Below are 15,347 nucleotides of genomic sequence, written 5' to 3'. Positions count from 1 at the left end.
AAGTTTGTAATGTGGACCCCAATATGGCAACAATACACGTTAGGACTATGAAAATACGTCAAAATTTGCGTGTTAGCACAGTGAGTTTCTTGTTTCTGGACAACTCTATATCCATTTCTGGCAAGCACAAGCAAGATTTTTTCCGGGATGTGGTTATTACATAGCTGCATTCTAGTGCGGGCGGGATATGCTGTATAATACTATTTTGACCTTCGTGTTAAAAAGTTGTTCAAAGACAAATATTGTAATCGGGGGTTTCCCCCACCCCCAGGTTCTTTACTGCTTTCATTTGAAATTGTTTCGATTTCATCAAAATTTCTGGAGGGGCTGTAGCCCCATCAGCCTCCCCTCCTGCATGTGGGAATGAGTATGAGTGGTACTATCAGTTTTCATTCGTGATCTCAGTCATCGTTTCAAATCTCCAGATATGGAAACACTGTTGTTTGAACTGATATTATACGTAAAGCTGCTAAATTAAGACACGGCTTGATGTTACTTGATGGTTGCATTTTAAAACACTACATATTCGTCTAGTTTTGTTTCTTTGTTTAAGCGTGCACTAAAAGCTGCTCATTTCCTGCAGTTACATTTTGGGGCGCATTTCTCACAAGTGGATTGATCGCAATCGGAAAATGAAAGAATGAGTGCGAATGGTTCGATGGAAAAGTAAGAAATCTCATTTCACTTACTGTTTTTAAATTATAGAAATAATACTAATAAGTTTACTATAGTATTTTCCGAGAAATTAAAGTTGCCCATTTATTTTCGTCTTGCAAAATATTAGATGTCTCGCGTTATATAACGGTAGCCCTCACTTGATATAAGTGTCAGTGTATATACTCAAGTGCAAGCAGGTTATTTGGTAGTAGAATCAACTGATTCTTAATTTTATCTTGCATGTGATATTTACGATTTTTTTAGATACGACTTCCAGACAAATAATCTCTCATCGTCATTATTTTTGTGCAGGCAGTATTAATATATAGAAGTCTTGATTTATTCACATATTTCATTGACAAATTTCTTGTTATCGTCAGAAATAAGTTAGGGAAGGTCATCATTATGCAATATTGTACTTAACCCTTGGAGATACCGAGAAACAAATCCGGAATACCTGAAGACAAGCAATGGTGATATTCGATAACTTACCGAAAACGTACTACTGGAAACTGTAAAGAAGAAGACTTGCGTAACATACCTCTTCATCCAATCTTCGGACACTATACACTCCTGTTCACATAAAGTGGCACATTTTATAAGGTTGAAGTATGTGCCATTTTATCTGAACAGGAGTGTACAAACCATGTAACTCTCGCTTCACTTCCCTGTTCTTCATTATAAAATTGTTCATATTAGAGAAGTTTTCATATCCTCCCCAAACATATTAAAATAATAATAATAATAATTTATATGTATTTAAACACATTTTGACCATATTACTACTTACATTCAGCTAGGCTTCAAAATGTGATATTGAGTGCCCTCATTTCTGAAAAAAAAACCACGTCATTTCCATAAAATAATCCACATTTTAATTTAATGTCTAAAATTCTTAGTACTAAATCATGCAAATTAATATGTAGTAGAACTCAAGACAATACATATTTAAATTAATCATTGAAAATAACAGCACTAGATGGCAGTAAGACAATAATTCTCCATCTGGCATAAAGTTAATATTCAAAACCATTGAAATGAGTTCAGTATCTGCTCTCTTATGTGACTAATATTCTCATGTAAATATGAAATCTGGCGAGTCGGAAATTATAATATTTTTATTTATATATACTACTCAAAGTACTGTAATGATAATGATTACTACAGTATAAATTATATTACTTATTCTAATAGCTATCAGTAGCTAAACTCGAATCCTTGTTACTCGCTCCACCAAAAAGTCAAATCATATCTGATACCATAATATACCACTCATATTTCAAAGATGTGCACGTACATAATGTTCGATCGCGAAAGACGTGCCTTAGCTAGAATGGACGAGTCCAAATGCGAAAGGAAGGTAGGTAGAAGCATGCACGAATCTATGCTACGGGTCTCAGGTCAGTATTTCGCTTGAATGCGTTCGGTTGTTATTGGATGGCCAAATTCGGAAACAATTAAATCCGGTTATCCGGATTTCAAGAATCTGTTGCAGAGTTTGTGGTTAGAATAAAACATCAGACCAGTAAATGTAAAGAACTGTAATCTGGAAGCTTCCATTCTAATCTTAATACTTTAAAAAAAACGGATATCGGATATTCTATAGCTGCGCTTTTATGGCAGTGACCCTTTGTTTACCTACGAAGGAACTTCCGGTCAAACAACCAATTAGGGATACTGCTTGTGCAAGAGCGGCAACGTTAAAAATCCCCCTCCCCAAGGCAGCCATTAGGGAAACAGGATTTTGTGAAAATAATCGTTCTCCGCTGTGAATGGACATCGGTTGCTACGGCGGCTACATTATAATTATTTGTTGCATCCGAAACGGATATGGGATATTTTAAAATCTGGATATCCGTTATCCGGAATTTGTGGCCATCCCTAGTTCTTATCGGTCGCTTTTTTCTCTTTGCGATTGGCTGTTACAACTCCTAACTAAACATTTCAACAAAGACGATTTTCACGGAAACGAGTTTTCTCTCTGCGCTCTACTTTCAGCCGTCACCCCTATTTTGCCACTGGACTCGTCCAGTTAGCGCATGCGCATTTGCTTAATGGTCGCGACTAAAGCACGCGGACTTTAAGGAGCTTATACTCATTCTCAGTGGAGTTTAATAAGAAGCTAACATACACGGAAAGTATAAAGCTTAGGTCCATAAGCTTTTGTACATTGTGAAATGTACGATGCATAGGTGGAGAAGCAGTGGCGTAGCAAGGAGTAGGCGAAGTGGGCGATCACCCGGGGCCTCGCACTTAAAAGGGCCTCGCGTGCAATGGGGTTGATAGATGTAATAAATAGATGAGAGAAAAATAGGCTAATTTTTTGTGGACATTCTCTTTTTATCTGGCTTTAAGTTCAACTCAAAAAGGACATGCATAATATTAGCAGATCTTCATTCAGATTTCATCTCCCGGAAAACAGGGAAATAACTTTTTAGTGTGACTGAAATTATTAAATATAGTATTATTATTTAAAATGATAATTTGATGACGTATCCCTGAAGATATTCTATCGATTCACATTGAGATTTCAAATTTAAAGAACGGATGGGGGCCTCGCATTCTAATCTCATCCAGGGCCTCGCGAGATGATGCTACGCCACTGTGGAAAGGGAATGGGGTGAAATATTCAGACATTATGTAACCTAACACGTCCAATGTTGTGTCACGTGCTTGATGCGACATTTAACGTGCATGGAAGTCCACCCCCATCCCCTCCTTCCTGGAAACTGACATAGTTTATTTCAAGTTACAAAAATGCAAAATGCTTACTATTTTCATTGTTAGTCACAGAAATAAAGTTAAGTTAGTTTATGTTCGAAATGAATAAGCGAAGTAACAAATCTGCCTTAGATCGAAAAGAAATGAGTGAAAAATACAGGAATCACGTTATTCTTTATCATCATCTAACATTTAAAGTTAATCCATAGAACAAACAGTACCACGGTTTTAAAAATTCCAAAAATTACTTTTACGTGAGACGCCAAACAACATAAACTTTATAACTAACGAGGTATGTAAAATTTAATAGGAAAACATATTGACTATGCATTTCATAGCACTAACTATGTGAACACATAATTAAAAATAATTGTGCTGCATATTAACTCATCTGGTGAAGCCACTTGAAAAGTTTCTTGAAGGAAATAACAATTTATTATAAATTTAGAAAAAATAAATATTTATTTTTAGTAGATTATAATAATGATAATAACCACGATTACAGTAGTTTCTATTGTTAATAATTTATACTCTTCGAGTTGTATCTATCACACATGGGCGTCGGGAGGCGAGGTGGAATGGGTCCGTCGAGCACTCCTGGAAATTCTCACCCTTTATTTCAAGTTACAAAAGGAACTTAAAGATTGTTTATTTATTTGTTAACGAGAATAAAGTTCAATTAGTTAGCATGCGAACATAATAACGAAATAAACAATGCGTTGGATCGAAAAAAAATAGTGTCAAATGCAGGAACTAGGTTACATTTTATCACAATCTACAATTTAGTCCAATTAACTCTAAACTTTTAAAAAATCGAAAAAAATGAGAATTTTATGTGAAACGCTACACAATAAAAACTTTATGACTGAAAATTGTCACTAACTGTGAAAGATTTTTCTTCAAAAGCTAATAACAAAATGGAATAATTCTGCATTTCAATACAGTAACCCAATGAAATGCACAAAACTAATAGAAAACCGTTGAAATAATAATAATACATTTGCAAAAAATTGTTAATTTTTATTATTTTATAATAGTTATTTTTCATATTAATTATAAGAATAATAGTATTTTTATTTCTACTATTGACGTTTTATTAATGGCCTAACCACCCCTATAAAAGTTCTTGGCGACGCACATGCTGTTGCATGACCATTCCTCCCCTACAAAGGTTTATGGCGATGCTATGCTGTGCATATTTTTATGTTAATTTACAGCTTAACAGTCAGTACAAATTGTCGTATCATATTTATATATTTTATGCTCAATTCTTGATAATATTCCTCCACTCGTAGTAGACAGAAATATAAATTTCGTCGAAAACGTTTTTGGTCTTTCATTCTTCTATCAGAATTAAAGATTCTCAAAACCTGTTATTACTCAGACCGTGCTTAGTGTTCAACTGACGTTCCATGCTTCTAAAGCATTGATTTATCACATCCGAATATGCACTGGAGAACTGTAATCGGAAAATCATACCCTTGTCTCCTGAATACCGTGCGTGAATACAGAATCTGCCTACATAGCTGCAAATTATAATTTCAAGGTTATAACAGTTGAAATTTCAAATGATGGTTACCCTCAACCTCCGATTAACCAAAACCTATTTTGCGGCTATCAAGAAACAAGTACGAATGTGTAATTTCTTCGGCGGATTCTTAAAATGATCCCAGATATGGGGGGAAATAGTTAATGATTCATTGTGCAAAATTACACGTTTGTTGAGGTCCCATGTACAAGTTAAGTGGCGTTTTCTTCACATTGTATCTTCACTTTCAATAAGAGTTGACAGTGAATCGCTTTGCAAAAGTACCCTCGCTATAAATTTTTGGCTGCTTAAAGATTAGTGTAAACTGTATTGCTTGATACTCTTTACTTCAGCTGTAGGTAGTAATTTTTGGAGTTATCTTGTTCACGTTGCAAGACTTTTTCTTTTGGGAGAGAAATCATGTATGTGGCATTGAAATATTACACACAATGCATTTCAGGGACATCAGAAAATTTTCTAAAATTGCAGGGGAGGGAGTCAAGATCAGAAAGTATTGTTCTACATTAGGAATTCTTACATTGACAATCGTGTGATGTCGCGAGCTGTGTGTGGGGAGGGAGGGGCAAATGAGCGAATGGGACTGAGGAGACAGACAGAGACCGAGAGCGAATGAGACAATAAGATCGATGGAGAGACAGAGAGGAGACATTTGGAAGAGATATATAAGACACTTGAAAGTGAAAGACAAGATACATTTGAGACAGAGAGAGAGAGAGAGAGAAAATAGACCTGAGAGAGACTAACAAGAGACAATTAAAAGAGAGAGAGCGAATGAGAGTCAATGAGAGGGATAAGAGACACTTCGAAAAGAAAGAAGAGACATTTGAAAGAGAAAGATAGTATACACTTGAAAGGATAAGACAAGAAACACTTAGAGAGAGAGTGAGAGAATACACTTGAGACAAAAAAATAATATACAATTGAAGGAGAGAACACAGAACTGAGAGAGAATTGATGTGAAGAAATGAGAGAGATAAGAAACACTTCGAAAGAGGGAAGAAAGAAAGTTGGGACATAGATAAAGAGCATAAAGAGACAGAAACGAGAGACAAAGCAGTAATAATCAACACAAGAGGGAGCAAGCTGAAAAGAATAGCTTTGAAGACATATAAATTGCGAAGAAAATATGTGAAAGCAAGAACAGTAAAATATAAAGTGGATACAAACATAGGAAATAAACAAATAATACACAGATAGATTTTCCTTAACCAGGGAGGGGTCAAATGATTTCGCTTACGGGCTGCCAATGATGATGTTTTTAGAATTCAAGTATGAAATGACCACTTCACCTTTGATCAAATCCATTAATATAATTTATCGCAATAATTTTGGAGAAAATTTGGTTTCAAGACGATGTTAAGACAATCTAAAGGAACTGGGCCTATTCATTTGCCAATATGGAAAGAAACTACCGAAATGTATTCTCACAAAGAATCGAAGGCAAAATAGTTTTTATTGTAAGATATTGCTTCCCGAAGCTGATTCTTATGTTACTGTTTTCCTTCTGAAATGCATGTTGCTTATTCATTTCGTTACATAAATTATGTAAAATTTATGCACGGGAGATAATTGGGACAAGGTTAACTGAATTATGAGTCTCTATCTGTCAGCGTAACGGGAAATGTCCCAGGAGTGGTCTTTCCGATGGCGTAGTGATAACGATGTCGCCTTATAGTCAGGGGGTCCTGGGTTCGATGTCCGGTGGAGGCACATGGCCCAGTGGTTCGAATCCCACTTTAAACTGTCGGTCCAGTCCCGATTAGCCTTACTGTGGATTTAAAACACCAACCCAAACCAAACCAAACTAAAACCCTAGGTCCAATTCTGATTAGTCTATCTGTGCATAAAGTGAACTAAACACTAAAACGAAAACTCAATTTCACACCATTGCCTCCCCGATGTGGTAACAGTGATGATGTCGCCTTGTAAACATTTTAGTTTGGACCCCCCATAGCTTTAGATTTGTTATTAGATTAGAAGTCTATCTACAAATCTATTAAGAATTGCTGCCTGTTTCAAGCACCAGTCGCCGCTTTTGTTGCCTTCGAAATCTGGTCTTGTAACCAATGTTTGACTCGTGTACTTTTAAATCCGTATTCGTAAGGCTCACACAACACATTCTCCGCGAGCGAATGGCTTAGTGGCCTTGAGGGAAGGACCGCCATGTGGTGTTAAGTAATACACACCTGTTCACAAGATTCCTTTTTAAGCTCTTGTGAGTGGACGTCATGCAAGAAAGGATATATTGGTCACCGATATGTAACCACCTTTCCACTAGCTTTGTTTCTTTTTTTAATCTAGCACCACTCCAGATGTGAGTTTTTATTGACGGGAGTTGTTTTTTCGTTTCGACCCATGATTAAAGTATTATTTCAGCTGGAGAAATTATTAGTGCAATACTCGTAAAACATTCTTATCCAGTTCCTTAAAAGCTTGTTGGAATTGTACAGTCACCAGCAATAAAAAGGACGCCTAGATATCCTGAGATACTCGCTTCCCTGCAAGGCATTGTGTGTGTTGCCTAACTCTACGGCGGTGGAAGAAGTTTCCATTGGAAAATTTTTGCTATTAAAATCCACTTTTCGCCGTACAGTTAGACAACACACACGACGCCTTGCAGGGTTTTGTGTTCGTGACCTGTGATGGCTGGTACAACTCGTAAAGAACCATCTTGAAAGTGGAATAAACACAATATTCGCGTTCCACCTGTAGGCGTCACCCCTATCATGCAAGTGGACTCGTCCAGTTAGCGCATGCGCACATGCTTCGATGGTCGCGACACATAGACTGAATCTATTCCTTATCGAGGATTGGAACGCAGAACCACTGGCATCAAGTCACTCTGTGCTAAACTTTCCGCCACAGACACCTTTAAATCATGATACCAATTTACAAGAAATAAAGTAGAATATACAAATATCAATTATTTTTATGTGGCGCGCGCAGTACCCTCTAATGCAGGGGCCCGTGTTACCGACTCTGTTCACGTTAAACCTTTTTTTTTTTAAATCAGAACCCTCACATGCTTACATGTCAGTTTCTTTTAATACTGCATTTATTTTACTTTTTGTCATTGGGTGAATCAATGAGTAGTACAAATGATGGATTGCTATTATTGGACCATGACCTTATCAAGTTTTGATTGAGTGATTGAATTGGTGTTTTAAGTACTCTTTATGCACAGTAAGGCTAATCGGGACTGGACCTACAGTTTAAAGTGGGATCCGAACCACCATGTGCCTTCACCGGGAATCGAACCCGGTACCCCTTGATTACAAGGCTACAACGCTAATACTAGGCTTTACCAAATATTTAAACAAAAATATAAACTCTTCTCTAAATTTTAGGGTTGCTACACATCTTAACATTGCAGCACTGTTAACTCATGCACGCAAGGACTAATTGGTACTAAATTTACTGATTAAATTAGAATTCCAACCAGTGGAATGTCCCCATACTAGATTGAAGTTTACAGTACTCTAAATAGAACGTGAACGACTACACTCTAGGCGAGAAACTAAGTTATTAAAAGGAATTCGACTCACTAGATGACGCAACGAAGAAGTACATAAACAATTACAATTTGAAAAGATTCAACGCTATAAATTCATTTGTTTTTGGTGTCGATGTTGCAAATTTATATTCCGGATATAAAGGGTTGAATTAATCCGTCAAAATTAAATGAGATTTCTATGATCTGAGAAAAATCCGGAATGAATCGTGTAGGAAAAATTACATTGAAAAGACATTTGAATGTATGTAGGTACATTTTGTTCCGTAGGGTCATATTTATTGCTGAATATAACCGACGATGAAAGACGAACCTAGCTCTAGAGGGCAAATCTACTCAGGATAGGTGAAGTAGGTAGAAACAAGCCCGAAACAACGATAAATATTTCGTACCAATATAGGTTCGGTTGTTCTATTATTGTTCGCTTTGTTCTTTGTGATGACTTTTACAACTCTCAACTCCCCTCTTAATGTATTTTACAGACGACAAAGTTACGATGTGTGAAACTATATTATTTCAGCAGCAGACAATTTCCAAGAAACCTGTTTCCCTTATTCGTTCCACCCCTATCTTGTCACTGGAGTCTTCCAGTCAGCGCATGCGCGTTGCGCCTAGGGTGTCGACGACGGGAGACGAACTATATCAATGAATTTCTTCAATCTTGCAGTTTGCAACCGACTTTCACCCAAAGTATATGACTTTCACCAGTCACGGAGAGTGAGTCATCCGATGTGCTTAGATTTTAGTCTTCGTTATGCACTATGCGCACTATTTTCCGAGGAACTCCTTTCATTGGCCTAAGCTAATAATGCATTATGTGGTTTTAGCAGAAGGAAGAAGCTATACAAACACTTTCTGCATTTCTGAATTCTCACGAATTACGTAATGTACCAGACAAACAAGGAAAGGACGTTGTTTTGGCTATTGCATTGTTTACACTGATTTAGTTTCGCAACGTTGCTGGATAGAAAGTTATGATTTGTAATTTTTATTTCTAGTCTGGTTTATGGCCTTTATATTAATCAAGCCAAAAACTGTGAATGAATGTTGAAGTCGATTAATGGACATTTGCGAAATAACGCACAAGTCCAACCCAGAACTTTGATCCGGGGCTTTCGGTGGTGAGTGCACAACACACTTTGTCACCGAGATGATGAGGCCTACACACATACATACACACACAAACAATTGGGGCCTCCCCAATGTTCGGTCGCCTTGTAATCAAGGGGTTCTGGGGTTGATACCAGGTTGAGGCACATGGTGGTTCGGATCCCACTTCAAACTGTAGGTCCAGTCCCGATTAGTCTTTCTGCATATATCAAGTGGACCTAAAAAGAAACCAAAACTCCGTATAGGATGAGATCGGTGCGAATTTTTAACCATTCCTTTTTGATTTGAGTTTGGTTTTTGTTATTTAGCGTCGCCTTTCTGCCACATTTGGCTAATCGTGACGATGAGGATGAGTGATGATATGATGAAGGAGTTTGAGTTTGAGTTGGTGTTTTAAGTCCACTTTATGCACAGTAAGGCTAATCGGGACTGGACCTACGGTTTAAAGTGGGATCCGAACCACTATGAGCCTCCACCGGGTATCGATTACAAGGCGACGACGCTACCACTGCGCCATCGGGGAGGCCTGATATGATGAAGGAGAACTCACAAAGAACACTCATGCCCAGGACGGGATTAGAACCCGTGACCCCTTGTGTCCTAACGCGCTGTGATAACCACTCCGCCACGGAGGTCTCCAGAAAAAAAATCTTGTTAATCTCGAATAACCATACAGCAGAATCGATTTCTCTTCGATTGTTTAAAAATAACTATTGACCACCAAGATAGACTTTATTTGGTTCTCTTCGGTCGCTTTTCTGCCTCTTTTGGCTAACTGCGACGATGATGGTGGATGGTGAAAAAAATGAAACTCCTGGAAGGACAATCACAAACGAGCATTGACAAGACACAACACAATACTGGCTGCGAAATCAGACGCCACAGCCTCGCTAGTCCGCACCAGTACAGGGTGCACTACATGGAAGTGAGGCTGCCTTCTAAGAGACCTACCCCTTAGGGAGATTTCAAACCGAAACGACAAGCGGCACGTGTCGCTTGAGGATTTCACCAATCAGCTTGTTCTGCCTGTCTTTCTGCTACGGTACTTTACGTTGCTGTTGATTGGCCCGTTACAAGCAACATGTGTCGCTTCGGTCTGAAATTTTTCCTTACCCTTCCATCATCGGAACTGGTACGCGGAAACCGACAATAAGGAACAAAGAAATACAAAGGCAATGAAAGCGGAACCGGATTTTGACATTCAACCTCGACAACAAGGTCAATCCAGTGGTTACCCGAAGGTATCGAAAATAATCACACACAAGACGTTGCTCCGAGACTCTGTCTGGAGGACAATGCCCGTTTTCCAGACGGTTTCAACAATGGAACGGTGCTATCATGTTAGATAACTCTTACATCTTTGCATAAAGCTCGAATCGAAGGTTCGTTTCGACATTCAGATATCTAGAACGATGCCATGTTGCTTCTGTGCATTGCGGTACAACCAATAACAGATCCTGTCTAACAAGTAGTTGATGACCTTTCTTTTACGGTGTTCAAGTGATATGTCCTTCAGGACTAATGTTTCATCACATCTCATGGTCAGAGCTTCCGCTTACCTCATAATGGTCTCAAAACGAGAGCAATAGAATGGTCTCCGGTTGTCAACCTCACACGACAAACCTTTCTTTACATAGCAACGAATGACAAGGTTCTTCATAATTGAATAATGAGATAATGTTAGTTTTACGCTACTATAATCAGCACAATTTACTTCATGGCAGTGAAAGTTCTGCTATTTAGTAGCTACTGGCTCATGCACAATGTCATTGATAACGCTTACTGCACAAGAACAAATAAGGCTCAACCTCTAATTCGATCCAGTAAACGAATCCCAAAATGCATCTAACCTAATTTTCCCTTCCACGTAGTACACCCTGGACTGCATTTTGCAGACTAGCGAGGCTGTGGCGTCTACACTCACAGCCAGTATAAACCTCTGTGGGGCATGCTTGTTTGTGATTGTCCCTTCATCAATCTCATCTTATTACCATTCCTCCTCATCTTCGCAATTAGCCAAAAGTGGTAGAAAAGCGAAGTAAAAAAAAAAAATCAAGCAAGCAAACAAGCATGAACCAACATAAAATGATGGTTATAACTTGTAACACCCGTGGTTAATGCATTTTTTGTGATCAAGGATTACCATTTCGATACGGTGTCTTGTTTCCAACTGTAGCTACTATTCACATAAAAAAGTAGATTTGAAACAATTTATAATGCAAGGGAATTGTTGACTAGTCTACAGAAAAATTAAAAATAAAGTGGTAAATATCTTGTAATATTGCATGAATCTGAATACTACATTGTTATTGGTAAACATTATCGCTTCATAATTCAGGAATATCCTGTTTCGTTTCCTATAGTGCTAAGCACATTTTAAAGTTTGGGTCTATTCTTGGTTTAAGTGAAAATTTGTGATAAAGATAGAAAGTTCTGAGATGTCACAATCGATAAAAAAAAACAAAAAAAACAGGGTCACAATTTAAATCTGTTCCGTCTACACCACGAAGGTGAACTCCAATCATTAGACAAGCAATAGTGGGTCGAAATACCAAAAATGGCCGAGAATAATACAACTGTTAGAAAATAGACTTTTGTTCGACAAGAAAAATATTCCTGAAACTGCACAGAGCAGCATGGCAGTACAGTAGGGCAGCAGATAACAGCAAAGAACAATCTACAGTTGTAGCTCAGTGATGATGCATTTCCTACCATTTTGAGTTCTGTCATAGTAAAAATGTATAATTGATTAGTCACAATAATGTTATGTTGTTGTTCCATCTACTCTTAGCCATTCATTTATGTTATGTTACTGTTACATCCACCCTTAACGGCCCAGCCACTCACATTTATGTTATGTTGCTTTTTCATTCACTCTGAGCATCCTACATTTATGTTATGTTACTGTTCCATTCACTCATAGCCACCTACAGTCATGTTACCGTTCTAGCCACTCATAGCCACCCATCATTTAAGTAATGTTACTGTTCTATTCATTCTTAATCACCTACATTTATGTTCTGTTTCTGCTCCATTCACTCTTAGCCACCTACATTTATGTTATGTTACTGTTCCAGTCACTCATAGCCAGCTACATTTATGTTATGTTACTGTTCCAGTCACTCATAGCCACCTACATTTATGTTATGTTACTGTTCCAGCCATTCATAACCACCTACATTTATGTTATGTTACTGTTCCAGCCATTCATAACCACCTACATTTATGTTATGTTACTGTTCCAGCCATTCATAACCACCTACATTTATGTTATGTTACTGTTCCAGCCATTCATAACCACCTACATTTATGTTATGTTACTGTTCCAGTTACTCATAGCCACCTACATTTATGTTATGTTACTGTTCCAGCCATTCATAGCCACCTACATTTATGTTATGTTACTGTTCCAGCCATTCATAACCACCTACATTTATGTTATGTTACTGTTCCAGTTACTCATAGCCACCTACATTTATGTTATGTTACTGTTCCAGCCATTCTTAACCACACATCACTCATGTTACTGTTCCAACCACTCATGGAAGTTTACTTCCTTGTTTTGCAGAAACATGAAGACCATCGTGCTGTTGGTTCTCGTGATTGCATCAGCATACGGGCAGTTCTTCCAGTCCATTGTGTCTCCAGTGCAATTCACCGTCCAGCAACCACCCCTCCCCCTCCAGAGACAGGTGGCGCCGAGGACGTTAGGGCACAGGGCTGTGTGGAGGAACTCGGAAATGGAATCCAGATTGCCGTCGGATCTGAAGAACCCTTTCTACAAGGATCCAAGGATCGGCAGTTTCCTTGCGAAAGAGAGTTGGTTCACACCCGGAGAAGTCGAGGTGAAGAATAGGGAAGCAGAGAAGATACCTCGAATGAAGATCTACTCCATTCTTCACAATGCTGGTTTGGTGCGATAATTTTTTTTTTTTTACTTCCCGTTCAGCAAAGCGAGAACGATTGTTGTAGTCATTGTTAATTTATTGACCATTATTTTCGTGGTGGTTCCGTGAGTGCCAGACATGATCCGTGACAGAAAAGTGGGAAAAAATCCAGTCTGAAATGGCACTCACTGCGACGTTTTTTTCCCGCCATTTGTGTGCGGTTTTCGCTGCATGGTGAAATTATGTGCAACCTTTGCGTGCAGGTAAGATCATTGTTGCAGAAATTGCACAGGAAATATCGTGGAAAAGAGTGGTAGATCCATGACAGTTGATGTGTGAAACAACCACGTCTAATTCCAGTGCACGTTGCGAAGAAAATTGCAAAAACGAGTGCTTTTTGTGTTCCTTCCTGTCAGAAGTGATTAACAAACGCTAGCGTGTGGAAAATATACGCTTGAAGAATAAGACTGTTTCTTTAAATAAGAAAAAAAAAACTTCGGACAAAATGCACACGAAACGTGCATTTTGATTGAATAAATACTGCATTAAGTTACATATTCGTCATGATTGCTTTCCTATAGACTAAAACATGACTTTTCAGGAGGAAAAGTGCTTTTGTAACATTTTTTTATGGTGAAGAAGATGCCTGCATTTCCACAAATTTTCAGCAAGACCCAGGAATGATTGCTTCTATGCCCGAACTGTATTTGTGTATATTTGTCACTAATTTAAATTCATTAAGGTATTATATTGTAGGTAAGTAAAATAATTGATTGATAACATTGCTCAGATATATTAATAAAACGTTATCAATCAAGAATTTGTTACAAATATGCTACGATGTGTAAACAACAATACACAAATGCATATATAATTATGATTCTTGTTAATCCAGGTATAAAACTACGATACAGTTATCTAGATAAGGTTCATTTCCAAGAACCAGATCAAAATAACTGTCTACTGATATCAATGAAAGTAATTACTACACAATAATTGTTTACGAAATACTATTTACGCTGGAGTTAGCAGAGTGTATATACATAAATAGTTTTGTACTTTATGAACCTGATAGAATCTAGTTATATGTTTCACATAATCAATAACGAACCTTATGAAGACCTTGAATGTATTCCGACTCACAAAACATATGACAGAATATGTAGTTTTTACTTCTTGCACATAACTTCAGATGTTCGCAATATTTTCATACTTAAAAATGTTATGTGGAGTTTTGTTTTGTAAATATATTTTTTAAAGAAATAAACGAGTTACAGAAATTACAATAGAAAATATATTTTAGTTAATATTGTATATCGAGGGTATATCATTGAATGTAACAGTCTATGGCGTACTGCGCGATATTTCGGTTTAAAGTGAATTATTACTAAAGAAAATAGAAGTGCCTGAAATATGAAATTAATTTTTAAGGTTACTTTGCAGACCCTGCTCAGTGGCAAATTCATAAGCACAAACTTTGTATGTTTCATATTTCTCGTAGCGTTTCTCCTTATTTATGTTAATCATGACTGTAAAAATAGATGATAAGAATATTCTGAAGGGAAGAAACACCAGTGTACACGCCAGGATTCGAACCAGAGATCGTCGTTGTGTCCAGCACTTAAAATCGTTCAGCCACTGTTGTAGGAACCACAGACACTTGTATCCAGAGTAGAGATCACACATCGTAAATATTTATATTAAAAAAATGAAACCCAATAATGTTCAGACGACATAGATTCGGAGAAATGAGACTCAGTGAGACAGCTGGAGTCGCAGGGTATCTAGGCACTGAGCCCAATCAGATGTTACAGAGAAGTCGACGGGAACCTATCCTAGAACGTAAATAGATCATTGACTGGTTTGGGTCTTCGATCAACAAGACCACAACTTCAATCCGGAACAATACCTT

At 37.6% G+C, this 15,347-nt stretch overlaps 1 protein-coding gene across 2 annotated transcripts in view; it reads left to right on the top strand.

Moving 5' to 3' along the window:
- Positions 1–14,715, top strand: part of LOC145989363 (uncharacterized) — a 61,724-nt gene extending 47,009 nt beyond the window's left edge. For both annotated transcript variants that reach the window (XM_083124701.1, XM_083124702.1), the window contains exon 2: positions 13,117–14,715. In XM_083124701.1, the coding sequence (XP_082980827.1) occupies positions 13,117–13,471 (355 nt within the window). In that variant the 3' untranslated portion in view covers positions 13,472–14,715. The remainder of the gene's footprint in view (positions 1–13,116) is intronic.
- Positions 14,716–15,347: the final 632 nt, after the last annotated feature.

The sequence above is a fragment of the Lepisma saccharinum genome, chromosome 6 (genome assembly GCF_977018435.1).
Source record: "Lepisma saccharinum chromosome 6, izLepSacc3.1, whole genome shotgun sequence".
In the NCBI taxonomy this organism is placed as follows: domain Eukaryota; kingdom Metazoa; phylum Arthropoda; class Insecta; order Zygentoma; family Lepismatidae; genus Lepisma; species Lepisma saccharinum.
Note: the sequence above shows the minus strand (reverse complement) of the source record. Positions and strands in the feature narration are given on the sequence as shown.